Source organism: Neopsephotus bourkii, unplaced genomic scaffold (genome assembly GCF_033783945.1).
Source record: "Neopsephotus bourkii isolate Nb327-2 ecotype Australia unplaced genomic scaffold, CSIRO-AGI_Nbou_v1 NB_1060, whole genome shotgun sequence".
NCBI lineage: Eukaryota > Metazoa > Chordata > Aves > Psittaciformes > Psittacidae > Neopsephotus > Neopsephotus bourkii.
The window spans coordinates 2,268,941-2,281,679 of record NW_026901548.1 but is presented as its reverse complement, the minus strand read 5'-3'; the positions used below and the strand labels follow the sequence as shown (position 1 = coordinate 2,281,679).

Genomic DNA, 12,739 nt, shown 5'->3' with positions numbered 1-12,739 from the left:
GTTCTGCCAAAAGCAATGAGGCTGAAACGTGCAGCACAAAAATGACAGATGCCAATGATGCGTTGTGAAAGGCCAGCAGCATGCTTTAAACCTGGTGTGTTGAGACTGTGACAAGGGGGGAACGGGGACTGTTTCCAATGAGGTGGTTTTATCCTTACCCAAACTGGAATCCAGGCTGGCAAAGGGAATGGAAAGGCCGTGAGGTCCATAGGCTGGGTATCTATCCTTAGCCTGCCAGCTTTATTGATGCTGCAGCGGTTACTTCTAAGTCAAACGGATCCTCTGCCATCATTAAGTCCATAACCGCATCTGTTTCCAGTCTGTGCAGGTGAACAGGTTAAAACCAAAGCATCTCAACAAGGCCTGAATGTAACTGCTCAGGAAACCCACTGTGAAATCAGAAATAACCCCCTTGTTTCTAAACTGTTGACATGTAAACTCGGCTCCGTCTGGGTTATCCCTCCTGCTGCGTGATTCCTTTATCACAGTGCCTGCGAGGTCGTTAGATCTGTGGCACAGCACCAAAGAGTGCTCCTCTACATGCTTTCCCCCTTATAATCAGTGTGTGCGTTGCAGGGATGTGAGAAGGGTGCTGTGTGTTTGCATACTTGCATTGATTTTGGTAACAACATTCAGAATTGCTTCTTATGATTTAAAATAGGATTGCTCTGAAATCTATGTCTGTCTAGTGATTTGGCCAATGTTGCTTATCTCCATCATCAGAGCAGAACCCAGCACCTCTTGTGTCCATCTCCAGGACCAAGCAGGCTGAGAGAAATACTATATCAAAAGACTATTCCCTCTCAGGTTTATAAGCACAGTTTAGTACTTAGTGGTCCAAGGCTGCATTGGAGAGAACAGGAATATAAAATAACATATAGGGATTGCAAGGAATTCATGTGTGCTTCTCCATCCACCCTTCCAGTGCTGTCAGTGATGGGTAGAGCTGTAGATCTCAGCTTGTTGTCCCTTAAGTGAGGACTGCAAACGCTGTTTTGACCTAGTGAAGTGTAATTTCTGCTTGTCCTTCCTGATGTTTGCCCTCTCGTAGGTCCTGGTCACCATGCTGATTCACACTTGTTTCTTCCTTGCCTGCCTGCCTGTGGTGAGCCATGTCTGGGGTCATGTGGGACAAGGTAAGGAGCCTGCCTGCCCTTGCTCTGGGCAATCCCCTATGGTTTGGCTGTCACCAGGGTTAGCCCAGCCCTTGCTCAAGCCTTTCCCATTGGCACTGGCACCGCACTTGAGGGATGTTCCCAATCACACGCAGGATTTCAAGGGGATGCTGTGTGCTGGTGTCTGTTGGTGAAGCTGCAAACAGCTTGTTCCCACACAGAGAGAGCAATGGGAGATCAGGGGGCCCATTTGAGGAGACGATCTTGATCCCTCCCCACCCTGTAAAGCCCATCCTCATCATTGGCAGCAGTTCAGCTCACCGCTCCCTCACACCAGGGATGCATTTCAGCCTGTATAAGCAGTGAAGGGTGCTTACGTGATATGGAACTTGAGAAACAGGAATAAAAAGGGTGTTGCTGCTGTTACTCACCACATCATGTCCTGCTCCCTGAAACTATTGCTTTGGATGTATATGGTGGTACATGGTGTAACATCTGGACAAGAAAGCACATGAGGCACATTCCTCCTGTAACATATAGCACTCCCATAGCACCATGAATGACCAGAAAGTACCTATAGCTATGTTGAAGATGTTGAAGAACTGCTTTTATATCGTGTTTGAACCTTCCTGGAGGGGTGATGGCACTTCAGAGCTTGGATAGAGGTGTCTCCATGCTGTGCATCTTCCACACCAGCCTCCACGGTTAAAACTGGGCTTAACTCCCTGTGAACCAAAGAGCAAGGTTACAGCATCAGATAGCACACATCCAACACAGGGCAGGGAAACAGTGGAGCTTTCATGGCACTGGGATTCATTTGCATCCAGCACATAATGGTGCTTTAGAGGATGCTGTCCTTTCTGAGTTCTCTGGGGACATTTTTGCCTTTTTAGCTTCTGGGCTCCTAGAGTGATGGCCAAGGAGCTGGACCACTCTTGGCCAAAAGAAGACAGCTCCATGTTTAATCTAACCATGAATTCCCTTCATTGTTCCATGATCTTTTACCATTTCTCTTTGGCATGATTCTGGGGTTTGTTTTTGCCCCTCACCCCTCTTCCTAACGTTTTCTTCCTTCCCCTTCAGATTTGCCTGGGATGAGATGTGAATCTGAGCTTTGTTCTCCCAAAATAGTTATCTGCTTGTAGGGCAGCCCCCAGGAAGTCTCTGCAAGGAAAGGTTAAGGCACAGATGTTGGGCTGAGACAAGCAAGTCCTCACTTCCAGCTCCCACTGCTTTCCTGTGACTTCATGGCAAAGATGTCAGGAGATGTATGGACACGATGCAAGACCAGATTAGGGACTTAAGGAGCAACACTTTGCCAGCACCAAGCTGGACACTCTGGGTCACCCTAAGCTGTTTTCTTATCAGTAATGGTAAAGGGAAAGAGATTGGTAACAGCTACAGATGAGTGCAGATGTTTATCATTGCAGGCAAAGGATGTGCTTGCTCATTGCAAATCAGGGCATCCTGCTGGAAAGGCAGCTGTAAGGTGCTGTGTCAGGAAGGCAGGGACGCAAATGTGCTGAGTTGCCATCCTCTACCCAGTCAAGTGAAGAAGTTTCATGTGGTGACAGTGGTACGAGGGTACAGCTGCATTTTACCAAGGAATCATTGCTTCAGAGCGTGACACGAGTTCAGACGTTGGCTGGGTTTCACAGCTGTCTGTGAAGGCTGGAGATGAGAAGGGAATGTGCTCTTTCCTCTTTTTGCCTCCTTGTCTGATAGGATTTTTTTCCTTAGGGTTTGTCATTTAGTTTACTGCTCCCTGCAGCAAACTGGTCCAAGCTGGTGCCTGTGTGTTACGGGCCTGCCAGGAACTGTTATTTACACTCTATCACGTTTTCTTCCTTATTTCTTCCTTTCTAACCCCAGCAGGTCCTTGGAGCTGCCTCTGGACTGATCTTTATGCAGAATTATGTGATCCATCAGCCTGGGGAATTCCTGCATTCTCAGCAGCCCAAACCTAGGGAAGAGCCTCCCTGAGCCCTTGTATCTGTTCCTGCCCTCCCACTTCAGATGCTCACACTAAACACGTCTGCTGAAACAAACTATTCTGGATGCAAGCTCTCAGGAGAGTCCTTCAAGATGTGAAGGGTGCAGGGGAAGCCCTCACCTCTGTGCTAGGCTGCTTTCCCTCTTTGCAGTGGTCCCATTTCCATAGTGAGGTCCCATTTCCCCTTCACACAGCATGGAGGATGCAGATTTGCAGTGATTCACTGTAGGTTCATGGCAGAGATGCAGGGGAGCTGCAGGACCTGCTCTGCAGCACCAGGGATGCTGAGGACTTGCATGGGATGGTGAAGGGTTCCATAGAGGAGATGGCATCTGTGGTTTCTGGGTGCAAATACAGAGGGAGGAACTGCATCCATAATAACAGCACAGACACTTCTCCTCCTCCCCAGGGTCAGGCCGGCTGAAACTCACTGTCCTTTCAGAAGACAGGCTCCAGATGAAATGGAAAGAGACTGAAGGGAACATCAGCGGCTACAAGGTTCGGGTAAAGCCCATGGCAGGTATGTGCTAATGCATTGGACATCAGACCCAGTGGAGATTTGTGTATGGGGGGGGCTGAGCTCTTCCTTTAACTGGTGGACTTAAGTAAGAGCATTATTTGGGCCTTGAGGTTATAGAGATAAGGCAGTGGGAATTACCCACTGGTTGGTCTGGTTTCAAGTGTTGATCACTTACATCAAAACTTTCCACTGGGCAGTACACACACAAAGCCCCTCTGGCCACCCCGACAGCAGTCCAAAATGCCCCATCAGTGCAGGCACAACCCCTCTGTCATTCATTCACAAGACAGAGATGAAATTCAGCTCTCTTCATCTTAAAAGAAAGGCTTAGTCAGAAAGCGTTGCTTTTGGGACTGTGTGAGAAAAAGGGTGCTGGAAGGCTCAGTGTCTGGTTCTTTGAGAGCTCTCAGTGATCCCCCTACCTACAGGGACATGGGAAGGGAAGTCCTTGACCCATGTGTGTGGGGTTCACCCTAACTCCCTATCCTGGCCAAGCTCCAGATCTCCCTGGCTTTGGACACTGAACCCGGTGGTGGTGGAAGGACACAACGTGACTTGGCAAGGAGCAGTGTGGTTGGAGGCAACCTCAGTCTTGGCTGGCATTCGGTTTCCAATCACTGCCGCCCTTCCAGCAGCTGGAGAAGGAGCTGCCAGGCAGGAGAGCGTGCGGCAGAGCTCCTGTGATCATCCACCCGCTTTTAGCTCGGCCCCCACCTGTTTCCAAGCTGGAGCAGGAGGTTTCTCATTCCTTCCCTGCTCTTCCCTGAGCCGCAGAGAGCGATGAGCATCCCGGGAATGCAGGGAATCCCCACTTGGAGCACATGCCTGAGGCTTTCCCTCTTATCCGGCTGGGGAGCTCCATCTCCAGCCCTAGGCATGAGCACAGGGATGACAGGTCAGAAACACATCCGTCTTTAAAGTGTGTAGATATTCTCTAATCAGAGGGGTTTGAATCTCTCTGTTGGTTTTGTGTAGCTGGCTTCTGCTTTGCAGAGCTGCCACACTCCATCTGCTCACTGCCAACACAGAAATGCCCCCAGTTTTGCCTGGTCAGGCATCACAGACCCAGGACAGGTCCCAGCATAGTGGGGTTTGCAGGGACAGCACAGGGAGAGTGGTTGGGATAAGGAAGATGAATCCCAACTGCTGGTGATGACCTCTGGAGGCACTGAACCACTTCCTCACTTTGTCACATATAACCTCAAGTACATCATAGAATCATAGAACAGTTCAGGTTGGAAAGGACCTTAAGATCATCCAGTTCCAACCCCCCTGCCGTGGGCAGGGACACCTCACACTAAACCATGGCACCCAAGGCTTCGTCCAACCTGGCCTTGAACACTGCCAGGGATGGAGCATTCACAACCTCCCTGGGCAACCCATTCCAGTGCATCACCACCCTCACAGGAAAGACTTTCTTCCTTAGATCCAATCTAAACTTCCCCTGTTTCAGTTTTAACCCATTACCCCTTGTCCTATCACTACAGTCCCTAATGAAGAGTCCCTCCCCAGCATCCCTATAGGCCCCCTTCAGATACTGGAAGGCTGCTATGAGGTCTCCCCGCAGCCTTCTCTTCTCCAGGCTGAACAGTCCCAACTTTCTCAGCCTGTCTTCATACAGGAGATGCTCCAGTCCCTGATCATCCTCATGGCCTCCTCTGGACTTGTTCCAGCAGTTCCATGTCCTTTTTAAGTTGAGGACACCAGAACTGCACACAGTGCTCCAAGTGGGGTGTCACGGGAGCAGAGTAGAGGTGCAGCATCATTTCCTTGGACCTGCTGGTCACGCTCCTTTTGATGCATCACTTGGTTGGATGTTTTCATAAGCAATATATACTACCATTTGCCCAGTGTTTACCCTTTGAAGACCTGGTTTTTCACTCAGCAATGCTGTGAGAATCTAACAAACGCTGGGTGGGAACTGTTTTTTTCCATTTTGGGCATGTATTATGGATTTAATAAAACCCCTCAATATTCTCAGTTCTGCATTGGGAAAAAACAGACCTCCACAAAATTAAACCAAATGGGAGCTGACTGGGGTTCCTGGGCAGACATTCCCTGCATTCAGCAGTGATTTCACTACTGTCAGCTTAAATTTAAGCACTAACAAGCTCTGAACTGTGCCTTCATCCCACCCCAGGGGACTCGGAGCAAGAAGTCATGCTGAAAACCAAGACTCCCAAAGCCACAGTGGGGGGGCTGAGCCCTTCCAAGGAATACACGCTGCAGGTCTACGTGCTCAACGGCTCCCAGGAAGCCCTGTTTGCCAAGAGGAAATTTGTGAGTAAGTAGAATGGGCTACAAGCTACCATTCAGAGAGCTCCTGAGGCCCTTGGAGAGGTGTCATGTGCAGAGTAGACTGTGCAGCAATCAGAGCTTGTAAATGCTTTGGTTGGAAGGTTAGAAAGGAAGAGATGGTGAAGATGCAAGGGATGAGGAATGGACTGTGAAGCAGACCAGTTTGTATTGATTCTCTCCTTGGTTTTGGTCTTCCTACAGTAGAGGAGCTCAGAAACGCCTCCCAGACTAGAAATAACCGAAGGAACTCAGGAGCTGCATCAGGAAAGAACCTCACCTCTTTGGGGACCCCAGCCGCTGAGCACAGTGGGGTGGCAGAGGCCACCCCACCACCCCTGAGCACAGTCTTGGCACAGCCAGGTGGGTGCACTGACAGTACACTGGGTTTAGCTGCCATGGTGTGTTTTCCCTGGTTTTACTTTATAAACACGAATTATCTTTGATCATCAAAGATAATGGCAAGGACAAACTTTTGATGTGATCCACTACTAATATTATTATTAACTTTATGTGTATGTTATTACTCTGTGCATGTTAACTACTAATATTAGTATTAACTCGTGTACAGCCCTCTAAGACGCATGAACAAAGATGATCTCCTTTATCTAGCTATTTATCTGCATTAAGTCTGTAGGACTTTATCCTCTCTGAGCCCCCTACACCTCTGTCAAATGGGGCTTAAACCAGCCGCTGAGGGGAGCAGGTTGCACGGGGATAACGCAACAGGGACAGAGGGATGTTTCTCTTTGGAGCACAGCAAAGGACAGAGCTGAGAAGAAAAGGCAGAAGGGGATTCAGCCAAAGGGCTTGGGAGAACCAACAAGAAGCCAGCCCAGTGTGGAGGCCAGTGCGACAGGAGCAACCCCAACTCCCACAGAGTCATCCCAGCGCACTCCTGCGAGCCCGGAGCGGGAATCGCTAGGGAAAGAAAAACCCACAAAGGATTCGTTGAGGAGAGGTGAGAGGGGTTTCAAACGTGTCTTGCTCCTTCTTCCCTACCGTTATCCTTCATGTTCATTGAACGCCAGCTTTCCACCCCTCTCTATCACCAGGATTTTCAGTAGTACAGTGCTGCTGGTGGTGCTTCCAACTACCACGTCATGCCTTGGGGAGCTGTCAGGAGACACTGGAGATGTTTGGAGCTCTGTAGAACATCACAGACTTTAAGGCAAACTGGAGCTAGGCCAAAAATTCCTTGCAGATGATTTTATTTATTGGTTTGCCACCATTCTCTCCTTTCCTGTTGCCACCTCCCTCTGCTTCTGACAGATCCATGGAAGAGTCCGTATGCTTCAACAGACCCCCTCCAGCCATTGACCTTTCCAAGCCTTCAGAAGGGAAGGAGAAAATCATTGCCCAACCTGCTCCTCCTTCTGGACTTGTTCTTCAGCTGATAACTGGATAACTGATCCATCATGATCCTTCAGATTCATCAGCTGAGACTATAATAAGGCAGATGGCTCAGAGCACTGTTGAAGCAGTGGGAATGGGACTAGCCAGAGCACCCTTCTTTGTTCTCTTAACATCAATAGGAACCCATGGCTGTGAAAAAAGACAGGAGAGTGACCTTTCTGGAGCCCACTGAATAGATGGGATCATCCATTTCCCTTCCCCAAAGATGGAAATCCCCCATCTGAAAAACACTCAAGGAAGATGCGTCTGACCAGTGACATGTCCTGTCTTATCCCCTGCTAAGCTGCAGGGCTGGGGTGGGGAGAAAAGCAGGGCTTGAGTGTCTGTGATGCCAGCAGGTCTTTACAGAGAGATTGGATTTAATATAAAGCCACGGAATAATTATAGCCCACGGGGGATGTTGTGATGGAATGGAATGAAGCAATCACCTGCAATTCCTGGAGACTTAGGCTACATAAAAGGGAAGCACTGGGCTGGGGCTGAGATGTAATGGAGCTGACAGCTAGCAGAGTAGTGCTTGGGTTAGGCACACACTTCCTGACAGCTTTAACCCATTCTTGGCAGGAATGCAGCTGCACATCCTTCCAATTCTTGGTACTGAGGTGGGTTACCCTTTGCCATGTGGTTTTCCCAAGGTGCTGGGATGCCTCAGGCTGGCAGATGGTCCAATCCACCATCCAGACGAGGCCTTACACTGCAGATTTGCTTTTTGTCTTAAAACTGAAGCTGTTTTTCCTCCTTTGCGATTGCTTCTCTCAACATCAAACCTTCTGCCCTCCCAGGTTCCCAATTTCAGTGTGACTCATCTGCAATGACTGATATTGTCCTGCTTGTGGATGGATCCTGGAGCATCGGGCGCAACAATTTCAAGCTCATTAAGGAGTTTCTGAGCAATCTGATTTCCCCATTCTCTATTGGCCAAGACAAGATAAGAGTAGGTAGGAGACTTTCCCGTTTCCTGGCCTTGGGAAGTCTGTGTTTGAAGGAGTGGTTATGTGCTCCTCTGAGGAGCTTTTATTCCTGTAGGTTGGGGTCCTGCTTGTCGCTCCCGAGAGCATCATCTGCTAGCAAGCTCTGGCCTCTAGTGGCTGTAAGCAATAGCTGCAGAGTGAACAGAAGCAACATCTGGGCAGCACCAGGCTGGGTGCTGATGCTGAGCTACATTTGGGATTTGCTGCCTACCTCTGTGGAGGTGCTCAGCCTTCACAGCTCTGCATAGACAGGTGCAGTGGCAATGCTGTGTGGAGATGCTTTGTATTCAGCCAAGAACAATGACGCTTCCAGTTCTGAGTTTTTTCCTACTCCTTGCAGCTGACTAGTTTGTCCCCACCTAACATTAAGACCTTAGACCTTATAAAGCATTTCAGAGCATCACCACATAGGCAGGTACCACTGTACCCAGTCTGATGCATCACCCAACTGCCTGCATGAGAAGGACCATGCAAAGAAGTGGAGATAGAAACCCGATCTGCTCATCCCCATGCCCTTTCTTTATTTGTGGCATCTTCCCATGGCAATCCTGATGCCACATCCCCCAGGTGGGTCTCCTCTTGCAACCTACCTTGGCTTGTGTGATGCTGATGGCTCTTGCCTTCTCCAGGGCTGTCCCAGTACAGCAGTGATCCCCGCACAGAATGGGATCTGAGCACTTACTCTACAAAGGACCAAGTTCTGGATGCTATGAGGAGTTTGCGGTACAAAGGAGGCAACACCTTTACAGGTAACTCCGTCTCACAGGTCTCTGCTGAATGATGCGTGTGACTACAGTGGGGAAAGCTGTTCCTATGGGAGGATGCTCTCCATGGGGACCAAGGCCACTGCAGGGCAGAGAAAATGGTAACCATCCATCTTTGCTCCTCTCCAGGTCTGGCACTGACCCATGTCCTGGAGCAGAATCTGAAACCAGATGCTGGTGCCCGGCTGGAGGCTGAGAAGTTGGTGATACTCTTGACTGATGGAAAATCCCAGGATGATGCTAACCTGGCTGCTCAGACCTTGAAAAACCTGGGCATAGAGATATTTGCCATTGGTAAGATCACAACCGTCTGTAAGCTATAGGACAAAGTCAACCTGCTTTGTGATAGGACAAAGGGGAATGGCTTGAACCTGCCAGAGGGGAGACTGAGCTGAGCTCTTAGGCAGAAGCTCTTCCCTGTGAGGGTGCTGAGGCGCTGGCACAGGGTGCCCAGAGAAGCTGTGGCTGCCCCATCCCTGGCAGTGCTCAAGGCCAGGTTGGACACAGGGGCTTGGAGCAAGCTGCTCCAGTGGAAGGGGTCCTTGCCTGTGGCAGGGGTTGGAACTGGATGAGCTTTAAGGTCTCTTCCCACCCAAACCTGTCTGTGGTTCTATGATAGGATGATACTTTTGATCTTCTTTAAATTGAAGTTTATGTTCCCTCATCTTTGATAGAAGCATCCTCAGGCTGTAAAACTAAGACAGAGAGTAGGACTTTATTACCTTGTGACTAAGATGATAATGAACTCATTTATTCAGCACAGGTAGTGTCTTCAAAGGGTATTTTGTTTGCTTAGAAAAAAACAGTAATTCACATGAGAGATTCCACACCTCTCATCTAAAGACATTTGTGAGCCTCAGAGACCCGTGCCATGAGAACAGCCAAATCTCAGCTGTGGAATTAGGCAAGAGAACATTGTATTTGGGATGGCAGGAGACCTCCTTTACAACTACTGCTTCTCACAACTTGCCATTTCTCTGAATAGCATTTTCTGCTCTTCACTATCCAGCAGCAATAATAAGAAGCAAAATGGCCTTGAGCATCTCTGTCCTTGATGAGTACAGGAGTCTGCTACAGACAAATAAATGAGCAATAAAGTTACATAGAAAACTCTCCTAAAATTACAGTCCCCAAAGCTTTAAGTGCTAATTTATGTTGAAAACACACAAGCCAAATGTTTATTGCATAGGGTTCTGTATCAATGGGATGGAGGCAAGCAAAGATAGTAAGATAATGGTTTTGAGCTTCATAAACCAGGCGGGATGCTCATCTGGCAATATTAGGGCAGCCTTGAGCCTAGCATTGGGAAGCAAAATAAGTTGTATGCTGTGGAGTGTGGTCTGCAGAGGGTTAATGAGGGTGAGGAGCAGAACGATGGGGATGGAGCTGCTCTGTGATGGTAAAGTCTTGCTAAATTGTTTTTTGCTCACCCCTGACTCTCTCAAAAGGCAGTGTGATGTTCTGAGGAACAACAGACTCTGAGGAGTGCTGGCATCTCATAAACACAAAACTGTTGTTTATTCATCCACTCCTTCCCCTATTTATGCCACATGCCTCTTAGGGTGAAAAACACCTCCCTTCCTGCTAGCAAAGCTGGCAAGTGATGAGGAGCCAAAAGACCAGAAGGGTTCACTGGTCTGTCTCCAGGCCACACAAGATCTTCTGTGCGCACAGAGCTGAGAGCCCTACCCAGGCTGAACTGAGGCTGTGGCTGCAGGAAAGGGCAAGACTGTTCTCAGACACCCAGGTGGAATGATGGAGAGGCTCTGCTTGAAGAGCATGATGACAGTGAACCCATCCTGCCCCTGAACAAGCCACACAGATGCAGGGCTGCTCCTCTCCGGGCAGTGTTCTCAGTCTCATTCTCTGCTCTGGTTGCAGGGGTGAAGAACGCGGACGAGGCAGAGCTGAGACAAGTGGCATCGGAGCCGCTGGAGCTCACCGTGTACAACGTGCTGGACTTCCCACTGCTGAGCTCGCTGGTTGGCAAACTCAACCGGGTCCTGTGCACCAGGATCAGAGAGAGGAGCAACAGGGAAAACACAGGTGAAGTGGAACCTCCTCAGTGAGGGCTGAGCTTCCTTCTGCTCTCCATCCACCTTCCTTGCCATCAGGGTTGACCCTTTCCCTCCATGGGCTGCACCATCCAACTTTTGTCCTCCAGTGCTGATCTCCTTGCTCAGCCCTCTTGCTGCCTGACAGTTGTCCTTGCCACATCAATGTGTTGGCTTTTCTTCCGTGATCGTTGTCTCCCTCTGGGTGCAGTTCTTGCACTCTCAATCCACTGCTGCCTCCCCACTGGCTATAATACATCACATAGATGTTACTTGGTAGATGTTTCCATTCTGATGCTCTTGGTTTAGTTGCCTGCTTTTGGCCTGTGGGCCGATACAAGCAACAGCCGTTCCTAACAGGGGTCTGGATAACTCTTGGTGGATATAATCACCTAATAATGACCACTCTGGGGATGAGGGGACTTCTTTTCCCTCTTCCGTTATCTTATGGTGTGAGAAATATGTTGCAACCATCTCCTTTTCTGAGTTTCTTCCAACGAAGAGGAGGCAGGAAAAGCAAAAGAGCTAATTTGAGAATATGTTAGGGAGTGTGTATGGAGGAAAAGTGGACGTAGGGAGAGGAGATGCTAAAACATCTAGACACATTTATTTTCTCAACACTCTGAATGATAGATCTCCAAGGCATTTTCAACTTAAATCCAGACAGCCCATTTCTTTCCTGTGCTGGAAAGCAGCCTGTATGATAGACAAGAGAGTGAAGAACCACTCCAGATGTTAGCTTAGATCCTCAGGAGGAATATTGTACACACATTTCCATTTCTCTCTGCTCTGAGGTTGGCCTAAGGGGAATGAGAAAAGCCTAATTTTCAAGCATGCTTTTATTTTAATGCTCTGGAGATTCACCTAAACAAATTAATTCATTCTTATGAATTTGCACTTGTTTGGTATAATTAGACATTATTAAAAGTGCAGATTAGGCTAAAGAAAAAATGGGCTGCTCAGAAAAATGAAAGCAAACTAACTTGTTCTTGTTGAGTTTGACCATTTTCATGATTTGTCAACCCTGGGTCATCTTTTGAATACAGGCAAACATGCAGACTTGTGTTGAAAAAATATCCCCAGCACCCAGCGAATGTACAGCCTGTTCTCTATGGAGTAGTTGTTTTCTCTGGATGCCCAGTTGTAAAATATGTGTTTGGAACAGTTCCTATGCTCTATAGGGAAGGAGACACTAACACGGGTTGGAAACCCTCAGTCGTATTTATGAGCTGGAAAGTACATTTAGCATGGGAAGTCTGGACATAAGAAAGTAACTGTGGTTTTAACTCCTAGGTAGTGCTGTGAAAGAGAGCCCTGTGAACTCAGGCCCCCAGCTGAGCCCAACTGACCTTAAAATATCAGCTGTGACCTCTAAGAGCATGCACTTGACGTGGAGTCCTCCTCTGAGACCACCAAAGAACTACCGGGTTGTGTATTATCCCTCTAAGGGTGGCATGCCCGAAGAGGTGAGAGACCTTGCTTCGGACACCTAGGACTGCAGTATCATCCAGGTGGTGGCTGGGAATTTAGGCTTGACTAGACAAAAAGATGAGGCTGGAGGTGTGGTTCTGGTGGGACACCACCTAAAATGTGGTCAGCTCATAGGATGAC

The 12,739-nt window shown here is 48.6% G+C and overlaps 1 protein-coding gene across 2 annotated transcripts in view; it reads left to right on the top strand.

The window, feature by feature from the left end:
* The window catches only part of COL20A1 (collagen type XX alpha 1 chain), a 49,871-nt gene that overhangs the window by 4,900 nt on the left and 32,232 nt on the right, over positions 1-12,739 (top strand). For both annotated transcript variants that reach the window (XM_061361521.1, XM_061361520.1), the window contains exons 2-11: positions 1,052-1,136; positions 3,518-3,628; positions 5,769-5,912; positions 6,128-6,286; positions 6,684-6,884; positions 8,122-8,277; positions 8,940-9,059; positions 9,204-9,368; positions 10,956-11,120; positions 12,422-12,594. In XM_061361521.1, the coding sequence (XP_061217505.1) occupies positions 1,064-1,136; positions 3,518-3,628; positions 5,769-5,912; positions 6,128-6,286; positions 6,684-6,884; positions 8,122-8,277; positions 8,940-9,059; positions 9,204-9,368; positions 10,956-11,120; positions 12,422-12,594 (1,467 nt within the window). In that variant the 5' untranslated portion in view covers positions 1,052-1,063. The remainder of the gene's footprint in view (positions 1-1,051; positions 1,137-3,517; positions 3,629-5,768; positions 5,913-6,127; positions 6,287-6,683; positions 6,885-8,121; positions 8,278-8,939; positions 9,060-9,203; positions 9,369-10,955; positions 11,121-12,421; positions 12,595-12,739) is intronic.